General features: G+C 42.1%; 2 protein-coding genes across 3 annotated transcripts in view; both read right to left on the reverse strand.

Moving 5' to 3' along the window:
* The window catches only part of Tsp (Thrombospondin), a 28,591-nt gene extending 22,544 nt beyond the window's left edge, over positions 1 to 6,047 (reverse strand). The window contains exons 1-2 of the mRNA XM_022082453.2: positions 5,580 to 6,047; positions 107 to 277 (exon numbers count right to left, since the gene is read on the reverse strand). Of these exons, the coding sequence (XP_021938145.2) occupies positions 107 to 277; positions 5,580 to 5,646 (238 nt within the window). The 5' untranslated portion in view covers positions 5,647 to 6,047. The remainder of the gene's footprint in view (positions 1 to 106; positions 278 to 5,579) is intronic.
* A 139-nt stretch (positions 6,048 to 6,186) lies between these two features.
* Positions 6,187 to 14,107, reverse strand: cactin (cactin, spliceosome C complex subunit). 2 transcript variants are annotated; one of them, XM_022082458.2, is made up of 13 exons: positions 13,945 to 14,107; positions 13,534 to 13,776; positions 12,541 to 12,946; positions 11,605 to 11,779; positions 11,147 to 11,280; positions 10,677 to 10,794; positions 9,733 to 9,909; positions 8,818 to 9,025; positions 8,422 to 8,623; positions 7,576 to 7,730; positions 7,215 to 7,359; positions 6,679 to 6,893; positions 6,187 to 6,521 (listed from the first exon to the last, which is right to left on the reverse strand). In XM_022082458.2, the coding sequence occupies exons 1-12, from the start codon at positions 13,962 to 13,964 to the stop codon at positions 6,705 to 6,707; spliced, it is 2,172 nt and encodes a 723-aa protein (XP_021938150.2). In that variant the 5' UTR covers positions 13,965 to 14,107; the 3' UTR covers positions 6,187 to 6,521; positions 6,679 to 6,704. The 2 variants fall into 2 exon arrangements, with proteins under 2 accessions (XP_021938150.2, XP_087199203.1); XM_087343077.1 differs by lacking the exon at positions 6,187 to 6,521 and having other exon boundaries at positions 6,633 to 6,893.
* Positions 14,108 to 18,944: the final 4,837 nt, after the last annotated feature.

Below are 18,944 nucleotides of genomic sequence, written 5' to 3' on the forward strand. Positions count from 1 at the left end.
GTAAATTCTTCTAATAGAGTTAGTTTCGTCAGGAATTGTCCTCTGGCAGTGCCGTTGGACATCCGCGTTCTGGTACTTGGCAGAATTACTTGTCACCATGGCTTACCACGCTTGGATCTTCTGTCGAGCATAAGTACGAACTTCTGCTGGGAACCCGGGAAGTCCACCGCAAACAATGTCTCCACACTTCCTCGCAGCCTGCGACGTGGTTTCACGTGTTTCAAGCTCAACACGAAATTGTCGTTCTTGATGACCTCTTCTACCTGGCGACTGGCGTCTGAAATACAAACAATCGGCGTCTTACAACAATGTCAACGTCGGCTGGTATGTAAAAAACAATAGTTGTCGCCATTTTGTGCAATTCATAATGCATTCAATCTCATCCACCTATCTGCTGGACTGAAAAACAAACAGCTGTTGTAATAATGATCCAACCTCTGCGTTCCTACTGTATTTGATCAGCTCCATCTACCAACTAGTCTGCAAAACACCAACAATTAACTTTCTAACGACGCCTCCAAAACCATTTCAAATTTTGAAAGTCCCTTTTGAAAATAAATGAACTGGAATATGGACTTCTGGCTTGTGACGCCGTGTAGTTTTGTAGGTGGTTACTAAAGTTTCGGAAGAATGTACTGCCTCAGTCGTCAGGGTTAAACCATAAAAATTACTTTAACCACCACACCATCGCAGTCAACTGTTAATATCATAGCCTCCTATGAACATCAATTTGCAACAATCCTCCATTTATAAATAAATTGGCGACCAAAATAGGCCTGTCCGATGGATTAATTCGTCACTCAAAATACAATCTCGAAGGAGCGGCAAGGTGAGACTGTGAGGTGGGATGAAGTGAGAGGAGATGGCCGATACGCCCCTGTTTTATGAACACCTTGAACCTGAGTGAACTTGGCAGAGAGCGCTCCATACCTGCAATTTATTATTATTTATTGTTCTGTCTGACGACAGGTCCATATGAACAGGATCCTTCCATCCTTTTCTCGGACTGGGACCTGTTCATATACGTTCTTGGCAGATGATCCAGAAGTGGTTTGCCATTGCCTTCTTCTGTGTGTGAATGGAGTAATTGTTGGGATGCCACGGAGGAAAACTCCGTGTTGCCTAGACCACGGCCTTGCCCAACACAAGTTATAAATTCGGGCACCGCCGGGAATCGAACCCGAAACCCCAGGATTACAAGGCCAGCGTTCTAACCGCTAGACCACCTCATCTTATTATTATTTAGTGTTCTGTCTGACGACAGGTCCATATGAACAGGATCCTTCCATCCTTTTCTCGGACTGGGACCTGTTCATATACGTTCTTGGCAGATGATCCAGAAGTGGTTTGCCATTGCCTTCTTCTGTGTGTGAATGGAGTAATTATTGGGATGCCACGGAGGAAAACTCCGTGTTGCCTAGACCACGGCCTTGCCCAACACAAGTTATAAATTCGGTCACCGCCGGCAATCGAACCCGAGACGCCAGGATTACAAGGCCAGCGTTCTAACCGCCAGACCACCGTGGCGGTCTCTACCTGAAACACCGTCAATAAACGAGGCACGATTACGGAGACAATTGTTTCTCAGTGCATACGCCATTACAACGTCAACTAACAATAAAACTGACTAAATAAATACGCGTAAGCGCCACGCATTCTACATTCCGCACTTCGGCTGTCCATCGTGAAAGACGAATTTGGAGATGAAGTCATCTGCCAGTCGCAATGATGAATCATCACCCCCCACCCCACGAATTTCAATAACCATGGAGACAGAACGAAAAGCTTATTTCAAAGACTTCAGAAGAGAAAATGAAACAATCCTCCTCAAGACGCTATCATTCACACGGTAGTTGAAGAATTTCCCAGCTTCGATGTCGTGTTCGCAAGAGCTCGAAGCCAATTCAATTCAGTTCCTAGACTAACGTCACATTTTCTGAAAGTCCTCACACGAAGCCTCAAATCTCCTGTTGCCCCTTCCATTACGATTTTCAAAAAAAAAATTGTTGAAGGCATTTCTCATCTCCCGCAGTCGTGCTACATGACTAGACCATCACATCCTTGATCTCACATAACTTTTATCCCCATCTGGACCATGAACATTTAGAATATCATCAAACCTTTTTTCGTTTCTAATTGCAAAATCCAGTGCAAAATTTGGTAGCAATTTTTTTTATCCGCTTAAACGAAATCAGAAGAACGGCCCCTTGTCGGCTGTCCGCTACAGATTATCCAATATAATTAAAAGATTAATATAAAGATAACAACTATATTTTTGATTCTGCGTTGTCTATCTCCCTGCTGCAAATTAGCAAGACTGATTTCAAAACCCACGCATGCAGATAATCCTTAATCCAGCCCACCTTAATCACGCAACACCATCTTGTATTTATTTACAACTGTGAGCATTTGAAACGCTGAGAATGGCAATGCCTGATCTGTTTATAAACAGTCTCGTAATATTTCGCACGCATGGGTTTAAGAGTTACTCGTGTTTTCAATGTCCACAGATGAATATTAACCACAAAGAATGTAAAAATCTAACTAAAATAAAACTGGAGGTGTACCAATGACCTCAGAACGAGGTCAGGTGTGACCTTCCCACACATCTCTCGACCCACACAAACCTGACTGAGTACCAAACCCAGTAACCAGATTGTTCGTGCGTCACATTGGAGGCGTCTTGTTTTGCCCAAGAACAACTGACGGTCTCAAAGCGATAGAACTGAGTTCCGGAATTGAATCTGACTAATGTTTAGCGTAAGATAACACGGCCAATGTGTTCGCCGCCAGTCGGTCTATCTGACTGACGACAGGTCCATATGAACAGGATCCTTCCATCCTTTTCTCTTCTCGGACTGGGACCTGTTCATATACGTTCTTGGCAGATGATCCAGAAGTGGTTTGCCATTGACTTCTTCTGTGTGTGAATGGAGTAATTGTTGGGATGCCACGGAGAAACCGGGGAAGCCCCCGGAGGAAAACTCCGTGTTGCCTAGACCACGGCCTTGCCCAACACAAGTTATAAATTCGGGCACCGCCGGGAATCGAACCCGAGACCCCAGGATTACAAGGCCAGCGTTCTAACCGCTAGACCACCTCATCTTATTATTATTTAGTGTTCTGTCTGTCGACAGGTCCATATGAACAGGATCCTTCCATCCTTTTCTCGGACTGGGACCTGTTCATATACGTTCTTGGCCGATGATCCAGAAGTGGTTTGCCATTGACTTCTTCTGTGTGTGAATGGAGTAATTGTTGGGATGCCACGGAGAAACCGGGGAAGCCCCCGGAGGAAAACTCCGTGTTGCCTAGACCACGGCCTTGCCCAACACAAGTTATAAATTCGGGCACCGCCGGGAATCGAACCCGAGACCCCAGGATTACAAGGCCAGCGTTCTAACCGCTAGACCACCTCATCTTATTATTATTTAGTGTTCTGTCTGTCGACAGGTCCATATGAACAGGATCCTTCCATCCTTTTCTCGGACTGGGACCTGTTCATATACGTTCTTGGCCGATGATCCAGAAGTGGTTTGCCATTGACTTCTTCTGTGTGTGAATGGAGTAATTGTTGGGATGCCACGGAGAAACCGGGGAAGCCCCCGGAGGAAAACTCCGTGTTGCCTAGACCACGGCCTTGCCCAACACAAGTTATAAATTCGGGCACCGCCGGGAATCGAACCCGAGACCCCAGGATTACAAGGCCAGCGTTCTAACCGCTAGACCACCTCATCTTATTATTATTTAGTGTTCTGTCTGTCGACAGGTCCATATGAACAGGATCCTTCCATCCTTTTCTCGGACTGGGACCTGTTCATATACGTTCTTGGCCGATGATCCAGAAGTGGTTTGCCATTGCCTTCTTCTGTGTGTGAATGGAGTAATTGTTGGGATGCCACGGAGGAAAACTCCGTGTTGCCTAGACCACGGCCTTGCCCAACACAAGTTATAAATTCGGGCACCGCCGGGAATCGAACCCGAGACCCCAGCGTTCTAACCGCTAGACCACCGTGGCGTGTAGTTTGTGTTAAATGGAATCTGATGTATTTAGATTTCTTACTAACAGAACACGTTCAATTTTCGTCTAAATTTGGACAAGACTGACTAGTATTTTCAACTCCACAGCAACGAACGAGTGGCTTGAAGACGAGAAAACCAACTTCTATAAACCTCAGGGTCAATGAGACAATGTTTTTACATCAAAAGCGATGGTCCTCTTTAAAAGACAAACTTGCGAGAGGACAGCGAGGCTTGCAATGTGACGTCAGAGGATAATTGCGGTTAATTTTCATTTAAATGAAAACGACGTATCTCTTCCGAGCACCCGGTCTGATAAGAACTGCTGGCGACACGAATGTGACGACTATAATTCAGATTGGTTAGAAATCTTTTGCAAGAAAGTCAGTAATGAAACAGACGGAAATAAATCAAAACTCAATTAACGATGAAGACGATATTTGGATCCAAGGAAGATGGAGGCGTACATAAATTAATTAATCCACCACACGAATAAGCGAAGTAGTGAATCAGATGTATTCTCATTTTCTATCAGGAAAAGTATTTGACTTCTCAGCTTCGAAAAATCAGAGGAAAACGATTAAAAATAATATAAATGAAAGAGACTGGTTGTCTGTCTGTATTACGCACTATGACCGCTGATTTATGCTAACCTTGAAACAGCTACAGAGGGTGATCTTTAGCAGTGGCTGAAACATGGCGGGTGCTTAATGTTAATTTTTTTTAAGCGTAAGAATTTGAAGAATACAGAAAGAAAGTTTATACTTTCTAATTCATTTTTGTAAAATTGTTATAATCATAACGTCACATTAATAAGTTTTCATCCTCTCCTGGCCGATATACCAACAAATCTGTGCAAAATCTTGAGGTGGGAAGGGAAATTCCTCAATTCGGTTTCGTATACAATGACACAGATTTTTTTTAAGAAGTACGTTTTAATAACGTTGCTTTAATATTAGTGAAATTAACGTACAATTTTGAATCCCCGATGATACACCAACTCCGAAGATAAAACTCGATATCTTTCCACCGCGTTAGTCGTAACTTTCGATCAACAACGAGAAGTTGGCGCCACTTTCCTCGGTCGCATTTGTAACACACAAGGTTCGAATATCGGCTTAATTATCTTGAATTAAATTTCAAAAGTTTTTCTTCTCCCTCTGTAGCAAAATTTCTGAAAAGGCTTTCAGATCCACGTCTACCGACTACTCATCATCCGAGAGGTGTGCTTTTTTCACTTGAAACAAAGTAATCAACACCACTGATACAAAAACCCTCCATCTAATTGGAACCTAAGCCCATTACATTTTCCTCCCAGTCCTACAACCTACCGCCCTGATGATGGAAGCAGTGAACATCTCTGAAACGTCAGCCAGTCTCTACAAGACTACAAAGCCAAGCATCGCATAATACAGTCGTTTTATTTGTGTAAAATCTATCTTTCAACGTTGTTCGTCGTGTGATTATCTAAAATGTTCATTCACTTCATCAAAGGTTAAGTCGAAATATCTGCCCGCTTTCAAACACGCGTAAGTCATCGTTAAATAATCTTACTTTACCTTGGTCCATTGACACGGCAGCGACGCCGAGAGCCAAGAAAGGCAGCACGGCCAATTGGATCCTCATGCTGTCCGATCGGTCACTACCGCTGCGCGCACAGTCTGACCCGCTATGGTGCGAGCGCCACTTCACGGCCTCCTTAAGTACGCACTGGCCGCGTGTAGGACGGGGCCACTCGTCCCACGGATCGAAATCAGGAGCAGCGTTTCGATAAAGGCGGTTTCAAATCTCCACATTTGCTTTCAACAATTCCGCATATTTCAAAAACAATTACGCTGGCAATGTAAAAGACCCATCGAAATTCAATAAGGGCTTAATTCTTTCGTGTCACATCTTAATGAACCATTCTTTTAATTTGTTATCGTTCCCTCTCATTTAAACAGCGCACAAATGGCATGAAGATACGAAACTGTACATTTTTTAAAATCAACAACGCCTACACTACAGGCAAACCATACACCATGACTGTTAAATGGTCTGCCTACAAACCAGGAGATTTTGACGCCGCCACTGATACTTATTCTTCGTACTCCTAAAATGAAAACGAGGTCTTACTTCTAACAACACAGCAACTAGGAGCAATACTAAGGGAGTAACTGAAGCCACTTATGGTAATAACACCGTCATTTATGTGCTGCCATCTGGTTGCTGTTTCAACAACTACTACAAGTTCCATTTTCAGTTCCATGGCACGGCTGCATGAACATTAAATTCCAAGATAATTTTCAGTCAAGAGAATATTTTCTAAGACTGTCGTAACCTTGTGATTACCATTCTACGTACTTATTCATCCTTCTTCTTCTTCCTTAAAGCTTATATAAAGAAATAATAATTTTCAAGGAAACCTGCGTTACGGAACAGAACGCAAATCCAAGTTTGAAATCACCCGGGCTTGAACTCATGAATGACGAAGCATTTTACTCGAAATGTCGATCTTCAACCTGTAACACGAATTTTAATAAATAAGACGCTATTCAAAACAGCACAAAAGTTCACTTTTATAAGTACATGGGTTCGTAACTCATTTTAATAAGGGATAATAAAGATTAGCGTAAAGCTCACACAATCAGTTTATTTATTGTCACAAATCACACATACACTAAACAAATCTTGATCCAACACGGCTACCGTCGGTAGCGGTAGCGCTTGAAGTGGAACCACAGCTGAAAGATGTTGTTGTGGAACTGACATCGAAAGCCTCGCTTGTAGGAGTACTCCCACTCTCGATTCACGATCTTAAATGCTATGTCTTCATACGGAGGACCAGCGTGGAAACGAAGGTTTGCAAAATCCCTGTTGTCCGTGCAAGGGGTCTGCAGACAAATGGAGATACAGGAAGGTAATGGATAACCTTTGTATTTCTGATGTTTTCTGTCAAGACGACATTAATAGCTGAAATATTAAATTCAAATTCAGCCACACCAAACGACTGCTGACCACAATGGAGTAAACGAGGAATTGAACGCACACAGCGATTACAATGTAAATGTAGATGGCTGCGTTTTTAATGACGAGTGAGTTGCCGGCAGAGATTATGCTATTTCCAAAAAGTTCTATTTACTTGCAAAAGACTACGTGAAGGAAACGGCCACGTTACAGAGTGGCCAATGTCATCGAGGACCGTGGAAACTTACCAGGAAATACTCGGGGGTGGTGTTCTTGTCGATAAGATCCGGGTAAAATATGTTGAATTTGTAGCCTTGCACAATCTTCGGGGGAGGGTTGTCCATATCGTAGTGGGTCTGATTATACTTGTTCCATTCGAACCCAGTGTGTACCCTGCAACACACACACAGTTCGTGTCAATCTGACGTCAGGCACGTAGACTTTGGAAGAGGCAGAATTGCTGCCGATACAGACCCGCAGAACTGTTCTTTATGTTGGCGTCTCTCGACTACACAGCTTAATATATGCAAGTTCACACAAAAAGCCCACTGCTCTTTCATTGGTCGGCAAATGAGGAACGGTTGGGAAATGCTGCTTCAGAAGACTTACCGATTGAAGTATCGAGGCTTGCGAGGGCGGTACTTGTCTGACCACAAGTACACTTGACTATCCAGAGCTGTTTCAACGGAGAATTCTGCCTCGTCTGCCGTCATGCCCTTCCTAGCTTCTCGCTGCAGCGCTTGCTCCTCTGCGGTTATCACGCTCTGCTCACCAGAAACAAAAAGGATGTAACAATCGACGTAACGTTACATTACAAAAACAATATCTGCAATAATGCCGCACTGAGGCACAGTTTAATACACTGTAATGACAGTGCTGCAAACACAATCTGATTTACACAACAAACAATATACATAATAATAATAATCTGTGGCGTAACAGCTCCAGACAGCCTAAGCCGACTAGCTTGACCGCTGGCCTCACGTTCACATGCCTAAGCAGAGGTGAACGATCATCCAACCAGATATAGGGTGACGTGTGGTCAGCACGACGAACCCCCAGCCATTGCTAGTTTTCCTGACTGGATTACGCTACTCATTGTAGCTCCCCAATTTCCTCACGATGTTAGGTTGGCACCAGTCCCATACACCGATCAAAAATCTCATGAGAAATTTCTTTCCCCGAGACTCGAACCAGCGCGCATTCCGTATCACTGGTCCGAAGCACGATGCCTCAGGAGATTATCAATGCTTCAGAAGAACATACCACCTTCATCTTCACTTTGAAGGTGAAGGAGGAGGCAGTACGTTCGTCTGAAACACCGGTAACCATCTACAACGCTGAACAGTGTCTCAACCCAGTAGACCAACGCTCACCATCTTCTTCGCTATCGGCTAAACAGGCCGTGGCAACAAATTGTCGTTGGTGGTAGCAAATCAAACAGATTTTACTTGCCTCAACACGACTGCCCGTGCCTTGCACCTGTATCCTGGCAAACTCCAGTCTCTGGAGGTCATCTTCCTCGTTAATCACAAAGGTTCCAGGGTCGAGATGCGACTGACTCGTGTACGCAGGGCTGTATCCTCCAGACTCATAGTCGGCGAAGCTCTCGGACAGCATGGCGTCTGCCACCTCGTTTCCTCGCATGACCTCATCCCTAAAAATTGATGTTTACCAGATTTAGAACGTTCTTCTGTTTGCTGCTCTCATTAACAGAAATACCACACACATAAAAAGTCTCAGGATCAACATACGAGATCCTGTAACAATATTTGACTAAATCCACACAACCCAAATAAGAATCGTCGACGAAATCACCTTCAGTTCCGTCACGAGAGTTCTTCGGCTTACCCTTCATCCTCCTCGCTCTCTGACGATTCATGAACGCTGACTGCTTCACTCTGAGAGTCTTGTTCTGTCTTAACTGTGGTTTCCACCCCTTCGCCCGTCTCCTCCTCCGCGCCGGTTACAGCCACCCCCTGCTGCGCCTTGAGCATCTCCAGCTTTTGTCGCAAGTTGTCCTGGTGCCTGTCCCGCAGTCTTGCTCTTGCCATGTGAGCTGTAAAAAACGCGGTTCCCGATACAGTCGACAACTTGCCGTAAACAAACCAGATAACCGTCAATGGTCGTGAACCAAATTAAAGACTTAAATGAATGTTAATATCAGCAACATGCTGCTAGAGGTCACCTCTCTCACCAATGAACCTATTCACCTCCTATCACCAATAATACCAACATGCAAACTTATAACGTGGAAGTGAAACTGATAATTATGCAAGAGTACTAGCCCAAAATTCTGTATTTGTGGGGTAAATGACATTTGAAAAGTATGCGACTTTCGTCAAGATTTTTTTTCCCCATAAAATGAAGAACAACATTATGGAAGCCATGCAAAATCTATACCAAGACCATTATTATGGCAAGAACTCGTGAAACAACGTAGAAAGTAAAATTCATATGGACACATGATATAAAAATAGCTACCAATTAAAAAATAAAACTCAGCTTAAATGTTCACAATTAAAATTTGATGACAGCGTAAAATTTATATATTTATACTGACAGGAGGAATCATCTCCTGAGAACTTATTTTCCAGCTAAATCCAAAAAGTTTGAAAGCTAAAATAAGGCTGATAAAAAATATATGGAATAAAAAAAATGTTTTTGTTTAAATTCAGGTGGGCCATCTCATTCAAACTGACAACGCAAGGCTCTGTCTATGATCACGGAACTACAACTCTAACGCGCCACTAAACCAAACCTAACCTTTCAGCTGCGACAGAAGAGACTCCCAGTAACCAATATCCACACCCTCCGGCTTCCCGCCGATCTTCGTCTCGATCTGCAGCTGCAGTGCCTCCAACTGCGCAGCAGTTTTCCCTTTGAACACCGAGGCAACTTCCTTTGCCACAGACTGATGGATCCCTTCACGTCTGCCAACAGCTGATAACAAATTAATGACCTCAATTATGCAATTACGTTGCTGTTCTTGGTTTTGGAACCAATAAGGCTTGTAGATGGACATCAATGTCTTGGAGAAAGTATGTTTTTCTGCAATGTTTTGGAATCTACCTACAAATCCACTTGGTGCCAAAACCCAAGACGTCACCTCCATCATCCTCGTCGCAGCAAAAACCTAAAAACTTGACAAGTTATTATCTCAGTTTATAAATTTAACATTCTGACGCCACGAGAAGATGATTATGTATGGCAAGTGGATAGAAATTTGGAAAGCAATGCTTGCGGCCTAATGAAGAGTGGCATCCGCCTGGAGGGACAGAGGAAAACCACAAAAAACCTTGGTCATGAGACCAGTAACGCAGCTGAACTTTGAATCACGCGCCTCTCAAATACAAGCGTACAGCATTACTGCTACGCCAACTTGCATATGGATCACTAAAGGCATAAATACTGGCACGGTAAATCCGAACTCCTCAGAAAAAATGGTAACGAAGTGTAAATTATCGAATACAAATCCCACAAGAACGTCGATGGCATTAACAAAGATTTCCAAAATAATAATAACTGTGTAACTAAGCCACGTTCAAGACACGGCCGAGCCATTACTTTTACCCCAGAACCATACCAGGCCATTTCAAAACTACCCCAAAGCTGAACGGTCTAGCTAGAAAAACTCAGTCTTCAAAACCTCTTAACAATGACCGACGACGCACGAGACGGCACAAATATGAAGTTGTGCAATACATTACCTGCTTCATACGCACTCTGTTTCTCCAATTTACGCAGCTTGTGCAACTCGTCCTCCACGATGACAGTGATGTCATTCCAGTAATCCAAATTCTTGCCCCGTTCCAGCTCTTTGTACACCTGGAAGCCAAGAAATACAAGATTACTGTCCCCTGGGACGCCGCAACACGTCGTCTGGCAGAAACCGATCACCGGTGCTTACTGCGTCCATCACCTGGGCAATGACGACGATGGAAGCAGTAAGCACCTCTGAAACATCGGTCAGTTTCGAAGAGACCACACGGAGCGACACCCGAGAAGACGTCCGTCTTTGACCGATTCTTTGGTTTTATATAAATACTCTTTCAGCCGCAGGGCTTACGTGGTGCTGAAAGACGGGACGACAGGTGTGAGTGAAGCGGTAGGAGATAAGAACTAGGAAGGAGACAGTAATCCATCACACTGCCGAGAGAACAAAATAATTAAGACTGACCTTGATGTCCTCAATCAGGTCTTCCAAGTCTTTGATGGTGAGTCCGTTGAGGTACGTGTATGGCTCATGCATCTCCACTGCATCCACTTCCTCCTCTGCACTGATGTACTTCGCAAGCAGGTCAATAGGTTTCGCTGCACACACACGATCAACATGATACAGTTTTTTCAAATAAAATTGCTCAAGCCTTAAATATATTAACAGACACAGAGTGATAAAGTATATTTTCTCAGCTCGTCAAACCATTTTCCGACTCTTACAGAACCAAAAGGTTCGTTACCATGCCCACAAGAGCCCACAACTGCCCCCTATCCTGAGTCGGTCTAATTAGGTTCTATCCTTCCTCAGATTATATTTCTATAAGATCCATTTTAATATTATCCTCCCATCCATGCAATAAAGAAACAGATAAATCATAACTGCAAAACATCCAAGTAAATGGCGAGCGGTTTTCACACCTCGTCCGTCCTGGATGCGGATACGGGAGCGCAGTCTGGCCTGCTCCAGGTGGAATTGGTCCTCCTGCCGCTCCCACTCCTGGAACTGCGCCGCCTCCTTGCTGCGCTGCATCAGCGACATCTCATCCTCACGCTGCTGCCGCTCCAGCTCACGCTCCTGTCTGCGTTTCTTGACCTGAACCAAATCAGTTCAAGTACAGTCATGACTGACAAATAATCACGAGACGCTGCATATTCCGAGTGCTCGGTTTTCCTCAGCCATTCCTTGCAAATACTGAGACACGACGGCTTCGACTCAAAGCCCTTGCTCTAATACCATAGACTGTGAAAGCAGCGCTAAGACTTTGATACATAAAAGCTGCATCAGACAAACAAAAGTCACTGCGTCATTGGTTTTATGGATTGTAATACCACGGACACTTGTATATAGACAGTAACGTTCAGTCCTGAGTCTATGTACAGTCACGCCTCGTCTTATTGCGCTTTGCAGATATTGCGTTTCTTATAAATTGAAGGTTTGTGGCAACCCTGCGTCGAGCGAGTCTATCGGCGCCATTTTTCCAACAGCGTGAGCTCACCCCGTGTCTCTATGTCACATTTTGGTAATCCTTGAAATGTTCTCGCATAGTTTTTTAGACATAATGCTATTGCACACTTAATAGACTACAGCAGTGGTCCCCAACGCGGTGCCCGCGTTCTTACGGAAAGAGGTTATACTGAATAATGAAGGCCGTTCAACCACGAACATCATAAAATCAAAGCGCAGATCTTGACTTACTGACGCCCATCTTGACGACTGTTTGCGAGCAGCGACATCATCCTACACTCCCAAATTTGAAAAACTGGCCGATGAAATGCAGCGCCAAACATCACGCTAACTCCGAATTTCAAACGGCATCTTTAAATACGATGGGTGAAGTAATCAACAGCACGCACCTTCTCCAATTCCCTGCGATTCTCTTCTTGCTTCTGCCGATTTCGAACTTCCAGCTCCTCTCTGCTGACGCCTGTCAGTCCTTCCTTGTCCAGTTTCTTAGACCACACAAATGTCGCCAGCAGGTTACCATCCCCAAAGGGATTGTCCGTGTTGGTATAGTGCAGGTAATCGTTGTCCCAGCCCATTCGTTCTTTTCTTTTGCGTTCCTTAGCCTCCTTCTTCTGCAGTCTTCGCAACCGTTTCTCTTCTGGCGTTTCCGTGGCCTTGAGCAATTCCTTTTGCCGTCGACGTTCCTCCGCGTGACGGATTCTCTCTTCTTTCAGTCTCTGCAGCAATTTCACTGAATTAGCAGATGAGTCAGAGTCAGAGTCCGAAGAACTGGATGGACTGTTACTTCTAGATGACCTAAAACAGTAATCAACAAGATGACTTCTATTTTATATCCATAACATTATATAAACTGCACGTCACATAATACACTGATCATTGGGTTGCTTAACAATGTTTTCTAAAATTTTATGGTTTCCTATTCTCGACAGAAAAATAATACGATTACGACTGAATATTGCAGCCTAGCTGTTATCACTCCTGCTTCACATTCTGGAGGTCTTAGGTGTAAATCTCAGCACAGAGACCAGCATTCATGACTGTCGTTTATCATAGTTTCCTCAATCCACACCCCCTAGGAAAATTCTAGGATAGTACCTTAAATTAGGCCATCGCCACTTCCTTATATACAAGGCTAAAATTTCTGATGGAATTGTTTAAATAATACATAAATGCTTTGTTTGTGCCTCAGCTAGAGGTAATTATGGTCTAAATCAAGTTGATTTCAATCTACAGGCCTACACATTCATTCCAATGACCAGCATGGTACATATCAGGTAAAGAGTCAACTAAAGAGTGAAACACATATCACTACACTAACAAACACAAGTTGTATTTTAAAATGTGCTGTTACAAAATCTGAATAATTGAAATGTGTTTACTACCTTTTCCTGTACTTATATTTGGATTTATATGGTGAATGTTCACGGCTACTTTTCTTCTTTGACTTCTTACTTAACCTCTTCCTTGGTGGAGACTTACTACTTCTGCTCTTCCTACTAGATTTATTATCACTGTCAGACGGAATGGATGAACCAAAGACACTTTCATTTCTTTCACTTTTGTGGTTCTTTGACAGAGTTCCATATTTGTCATAAGAACTGCCAGCCCCCTTCCTCGGAGGAGTTCTAAGAAGGAAAATATTCATACAGTATTGCATAAAACAAATGTAAAATTAACAAAACCACTATAACATCGCTCTCTACAAAACGTTACACATAATCAAACAATCAAAAAATATATCTATAACATTCACTCGGCTAATTTCCCATAGGGATATGGATAAAATAACTTACCGGCTTCTATTACGATCCATATATTACAACATGTACACAGGTATTAAATTATATTTGTTTTATAATTACAGCCACACAAATACATTATAATTACGTAGTTAACAACAACTTGCTTCTTCCTTAACCATCAATAGACAAATGGCAACCATGACAGACAGCAGAGGTTAGAAAAGTAGAATTCACAGACAATAATATTATGGCTGTAGATAGTGCTGCTCCATTACGGCCATAATTGTAAACTGTTCGAATTCTCCGCCGTGGTAACCTAAAATCCTACATAAACTGTTCAGATGAAATAATAGAAATTCCGGTATGAAATCATGCCCGAGTCTTGTGTAAAGAAATATAGAATAATAAATATCTGCCATGTTAATTGGAAAAAAAACTAGCCGATGTATGTTATGAAGCTTTCACAGCGACCGAGTATAACGAATTATTCTCGGGCTACGAGCCGTGCACAGATGCCAATTTTTTGATTTTACATAAATTTAGCATAAGTAGGATCTGAAGTACGAACAGCGGTGATAAATGAGGCAGGAAAGATCTCTGAAATGTCGTTAAACTTCTCCTGGGCCAACAAAATCCAGTCTCCTTCAACTCCTATCTCCCATAGATCCCGCCTGACATTATCCTCCCATCTACGTCTAGGTCTCCCCAGCGGTCTCTTCCCCTCAGGCTTCCGAAATAGTGGACCCAACCAACCAGATGGCTTAGGGAACCCGAAGGTTCATTACCGAACTAACCAAAGCCCTCCACCGGACCCTGTCCTGGGCCAACAAAATCCAGTCTCCTTCAACTCCTATCTCCCATAGATCCCGCCTGACATTATCCTCCCATCTACGTCTAGGTCTCCCCAGAGGCCTCTTCCCCTCAGGCTTCCCAAATAGTGGACCCAACCAACCAGATGACTTACGGATCTCGAAGGTTCATCACCGAATTAACCAAAGACCTCCACGGGACCCTGTCCTGGGCCAACAAAATCCAGTCTCCTTCAACTCTTATCTCCCATAGATCTCGCCTGAGATTATCCTCCCATCTACGTCTAGGTCTCCCCAGTGGTCTCTTCCCCTCAGGCTTCCCAACCAAAACCCGGTGCACACCGCTTGTCCCATCCATGCGCGCTACATGCCCAGCCCATCTCATTTATAAAAGACCGATATGAATGTAATTTAAATCCATGCAAATAAAACCTATTTCGAAGATAAAACACGCAAACACGACTTCATAATTATGAGTTCACGTTATAAACTTTATGTAATAAAAAAAAAATTAAACTTCCTTATCTAATAATTAGATCAACTGCGGGCAACTTCAGAACCCCTAAACTGCTATGTTTTTACGCGAGACATAAACATGTTTACATCAAACTGGTTTGATATTTATGAATTCCATATTGAGAGAAGCCGTCAAAGGACAATGGACGCCCTGGCTGACACAGAGCCTTTTAGATGTCCAACTGTCCGCCACTCTTGTACTGAAACGTGAATCAAAGAGGTTAGAACACGTCATATGAAGATATTGAACCATGAAGTGTGATGGTTGACTCTCCTGCTTTCCATTTGGGAGTCACATCGTTAAAATCTCATCTCTGAAACTGTCTAACCTCATCGGTTACTGTGACAATTCCCTAAAATGAGCCACGACCACTTCATTTCACGTCTTTTCATTAAAGTCCGCATGTTTATAAGACCGGGATCCGATTCCAGAGAGGAACAGAATTATTCTCTTGCACGACAAAATATGTTGCAATTGACATAAGCCCATTTTATCAGGAAGACGCAATAACGGCTTGACAGCAAGTCATATCGGAGGAGGGAAATCATGCCAACAAATTGTGGTACCCTTGGTGACTCGTTGCTAAGCAACTCTCAATTATTTGCGAGACATCTGGTTACAATTGAAGGAATCGAAATTCATGTCGGGAATCCTGTAATTGCCTTCTTGTAGCAGCCTTCAACTCGAGAACACAAAAACACTTGTTATAACACTTCTTTTACCATTTATATGCACGCGCAAGGGGTAGGACTCCTGGACACGTTACATATCTGCACGTGTTTGCACGTTAAGGACAGCAAACTATACGGATTAATAGTAGTAATAGTAATGACGTGTAGATTTCAGCATTGAATATGGAAGCAGCATGTTCCTATCTATCTATCTATCTATCTATCTATCTATCTATCTCTATCCATCTATCTATCTATCTATCTATCTATACATCTATCTATCTATCTATCTATCTATACATCTATCTATCTATCTATCTATCTATCTATCTATCTATCTATCTATCTATCTATACATATATCTATACATCTATCTATCTATCTATCTATCTATCTATCTATCTATCTATCTATCTATCTATACATCTATCTATCTATCTATCTATCTATCTATCTATACATCTATCTATCTATCTATCTATCTATCTATACATCTATCTATCTATCTATCTATCTATCTATCTATCTATCTATCTATGTATCTATCTATCTCTATCTATACATACATATATCTATCTATCTATCTATCTATCTCTATCCATCTATCTATCTATCTATCTATCTATCTATCTATACATCTATCTATCTATCTATCTATCTATCTATCTATCTATACATCTATCTATCTATCTATCTATCTATCTATCTATCTATCTATCTATCTATACATATATCTATACATCTATCTATCTATCTATCTATCTATCTATCTATCTATCTATCTATCTATACATCTATCTATCTATCTATCTATCTATCTATACATCTATCTATCTATCTATCTATCTATCTATCTATACATCTATCTATCTATCTATCTATCTATCTATCTATCTATCTATCTATCTATCTATCTATCTATCTATCTATCTATCTATCTCTATCTATACATACATATATCTATCTATCTATCTATCTATCTCTATCCATCTATCTATCTATCTATCTATCTATCTATCTATCTATACATCTATCTATCTATCTATCTATCTATCTATACATCTATCTATCTATCTATCTATCTATCTATCTATACATATATCTATACATCTATCTATCTATCTATCTATCTATCTATCTATCTATCTATCTATACATCTATCTATCTATCTATCTATCTATCTATCTATCTATACATATATCTATACATCTATCTATCTATCTATCTATCTATCTATCTATCTATCTATCTATACATCTATCTATCTATCTATCTATCTATCTATACATCTATCTATCTATCTATCTATCTATCTATCTGTAAGTCCACACGGTGTTCCATCCCATATGACTAACGTAAAAATGTTCGTACTATGTTCGTAGAAGATTTTGTATGTCTATACGGCAAATCACACTGTTTTTCTCCTAAATCATGAGAGCCAATCATTTTAAAAAGGAACACGCCTGCGGGTGACGTAACAATCCACTACATTTTCTGTTATTATAATCGACCTATAGGAAGTAAATTAAAATCATCTGTGTCCATAATTAACGTAAATGCAATATGATAGACGTCAAACTACATAAAACTGTGGATCTGCAGTTGAAATGCACGTGCTCTATCGTGCACATTAGAGATAAGAAATTAAATGTTTTCCTGTTCTATCTATTCAACTCAGAAAAAAAAACTTTCCGATCTTAAAAACCGTATTTAAGAACTAAAGCAACTATCTGGTAGCTGAAAACCCTTTCTCGCATTTAAAAGCTTATTGAGAAGACGAAAGCTCATCCAAATAACATTTAAACATCCAGTCCTTCCAGCAAAGCATACACACCTCCATGACAACGATCAATTCGTTAATCCCGTTTAAAGAATAAACCGCATTTTGCAGTTAGAATCAAACAGAACACAAAAAAAACACTTACTGGGAAAACATTAAGAATTTTTAAACTTTAAAATTTAAAGGCAGAGATGCAGAATTACAGAGAACAAACTGGTTGTGTACAAATCACAACATTCCTTATACGCCTCTACAAACACATACAGTTGATACAGCACCATTAAATAACGCAGGATACAATGAAACGTGGTACATGGACTCTGACCCAATCCATGTGACCTCAGCGTGCATCAATCTGACATCAGCGCCCTCATTAATTGACAGAAAACAAGTTATCTGATAGACGTTGCTCGTAACTCACAACCGGAGACTTTAACATGTAAGGAACCACAGATAACTCCACGGAGTACAGCACTCTTCAGAAGCTAAGAACGCTGGCCTTGTAATCCTGGGGTTTCGGGTTCGATTCCCGGCGGTGCCCGAATTTATAACTTGTGTTGGGCAAGGCCGTGGTCTAGGCAACACGGAGTTTTCCTCCGTGGCATCCCAACAATTACTCCATTCACACACAGAAGAAGGCAATGGCAAACCACTTCTGGATCATCTGCCAAGAACGTATATGAACAGGTCCCAGTCCGAGAAAAGGATGGAAGGATCCTGTTCATATGGACCTGTCGTCAGACAGAACACTAAATAATAATAAGATGAGGTGGTCCAGCGGTTAGAACGCTGGGGTCTCGGGTTCGATTCCCGGCAGTGCCAGAATTTATAACTTGTGTTGGGCAAGGCCGTGGTCTAGGGAACACGGAGTTTTCCTCCGTGGCATCCCAACAATTACTCCATTCACACACAGAAGAAGGCAATGGCAAACCACTTCTGGATCATCTGCCAAGAACGTATATGAACAGGTCCCAGTCCGAGAAGAGAAAAGGATGGAAGGATCCTGTTCATATGGACCTGTCGTCAGACAGAACACTAAATAAAAATAAATTTACGAAGACACCGCACCGGTCCCTGTCTTGAGCCAGATGAATCCAATCAGATTAATTTTAATGTTATCCTCCCATCCACGCACAGTGGTCCACTTTCGTCAGGCTTGCCAACTAAAATGTGATCTCTTGCATCGGGTTCGATTCTCGGCAGGGTGGCATTTTGCTGTTCGCTACTGTGTGGAGTTAACATCAACTCCTCCATACGTCAGTAATGCGTGGTA

Source organism: Zootermopsis nevadensis, unplaced genomic scaffold, assembly GCF_977971745.1.
Source record: "Zootermopsis nevadensis isolate Lab colony 2312 unplaced genomic scaffold, Znev_1.0 Znev_ptg000004l, whole genome shotgun sequence".
In the NCBI taxonomy this organism is placed as follows: Eukaryota; Metazoa; Arthropoda; class Insecta; order Blattodea; family Termopsidae; genus Zootermopsis; species Zootermopsis nevadensis.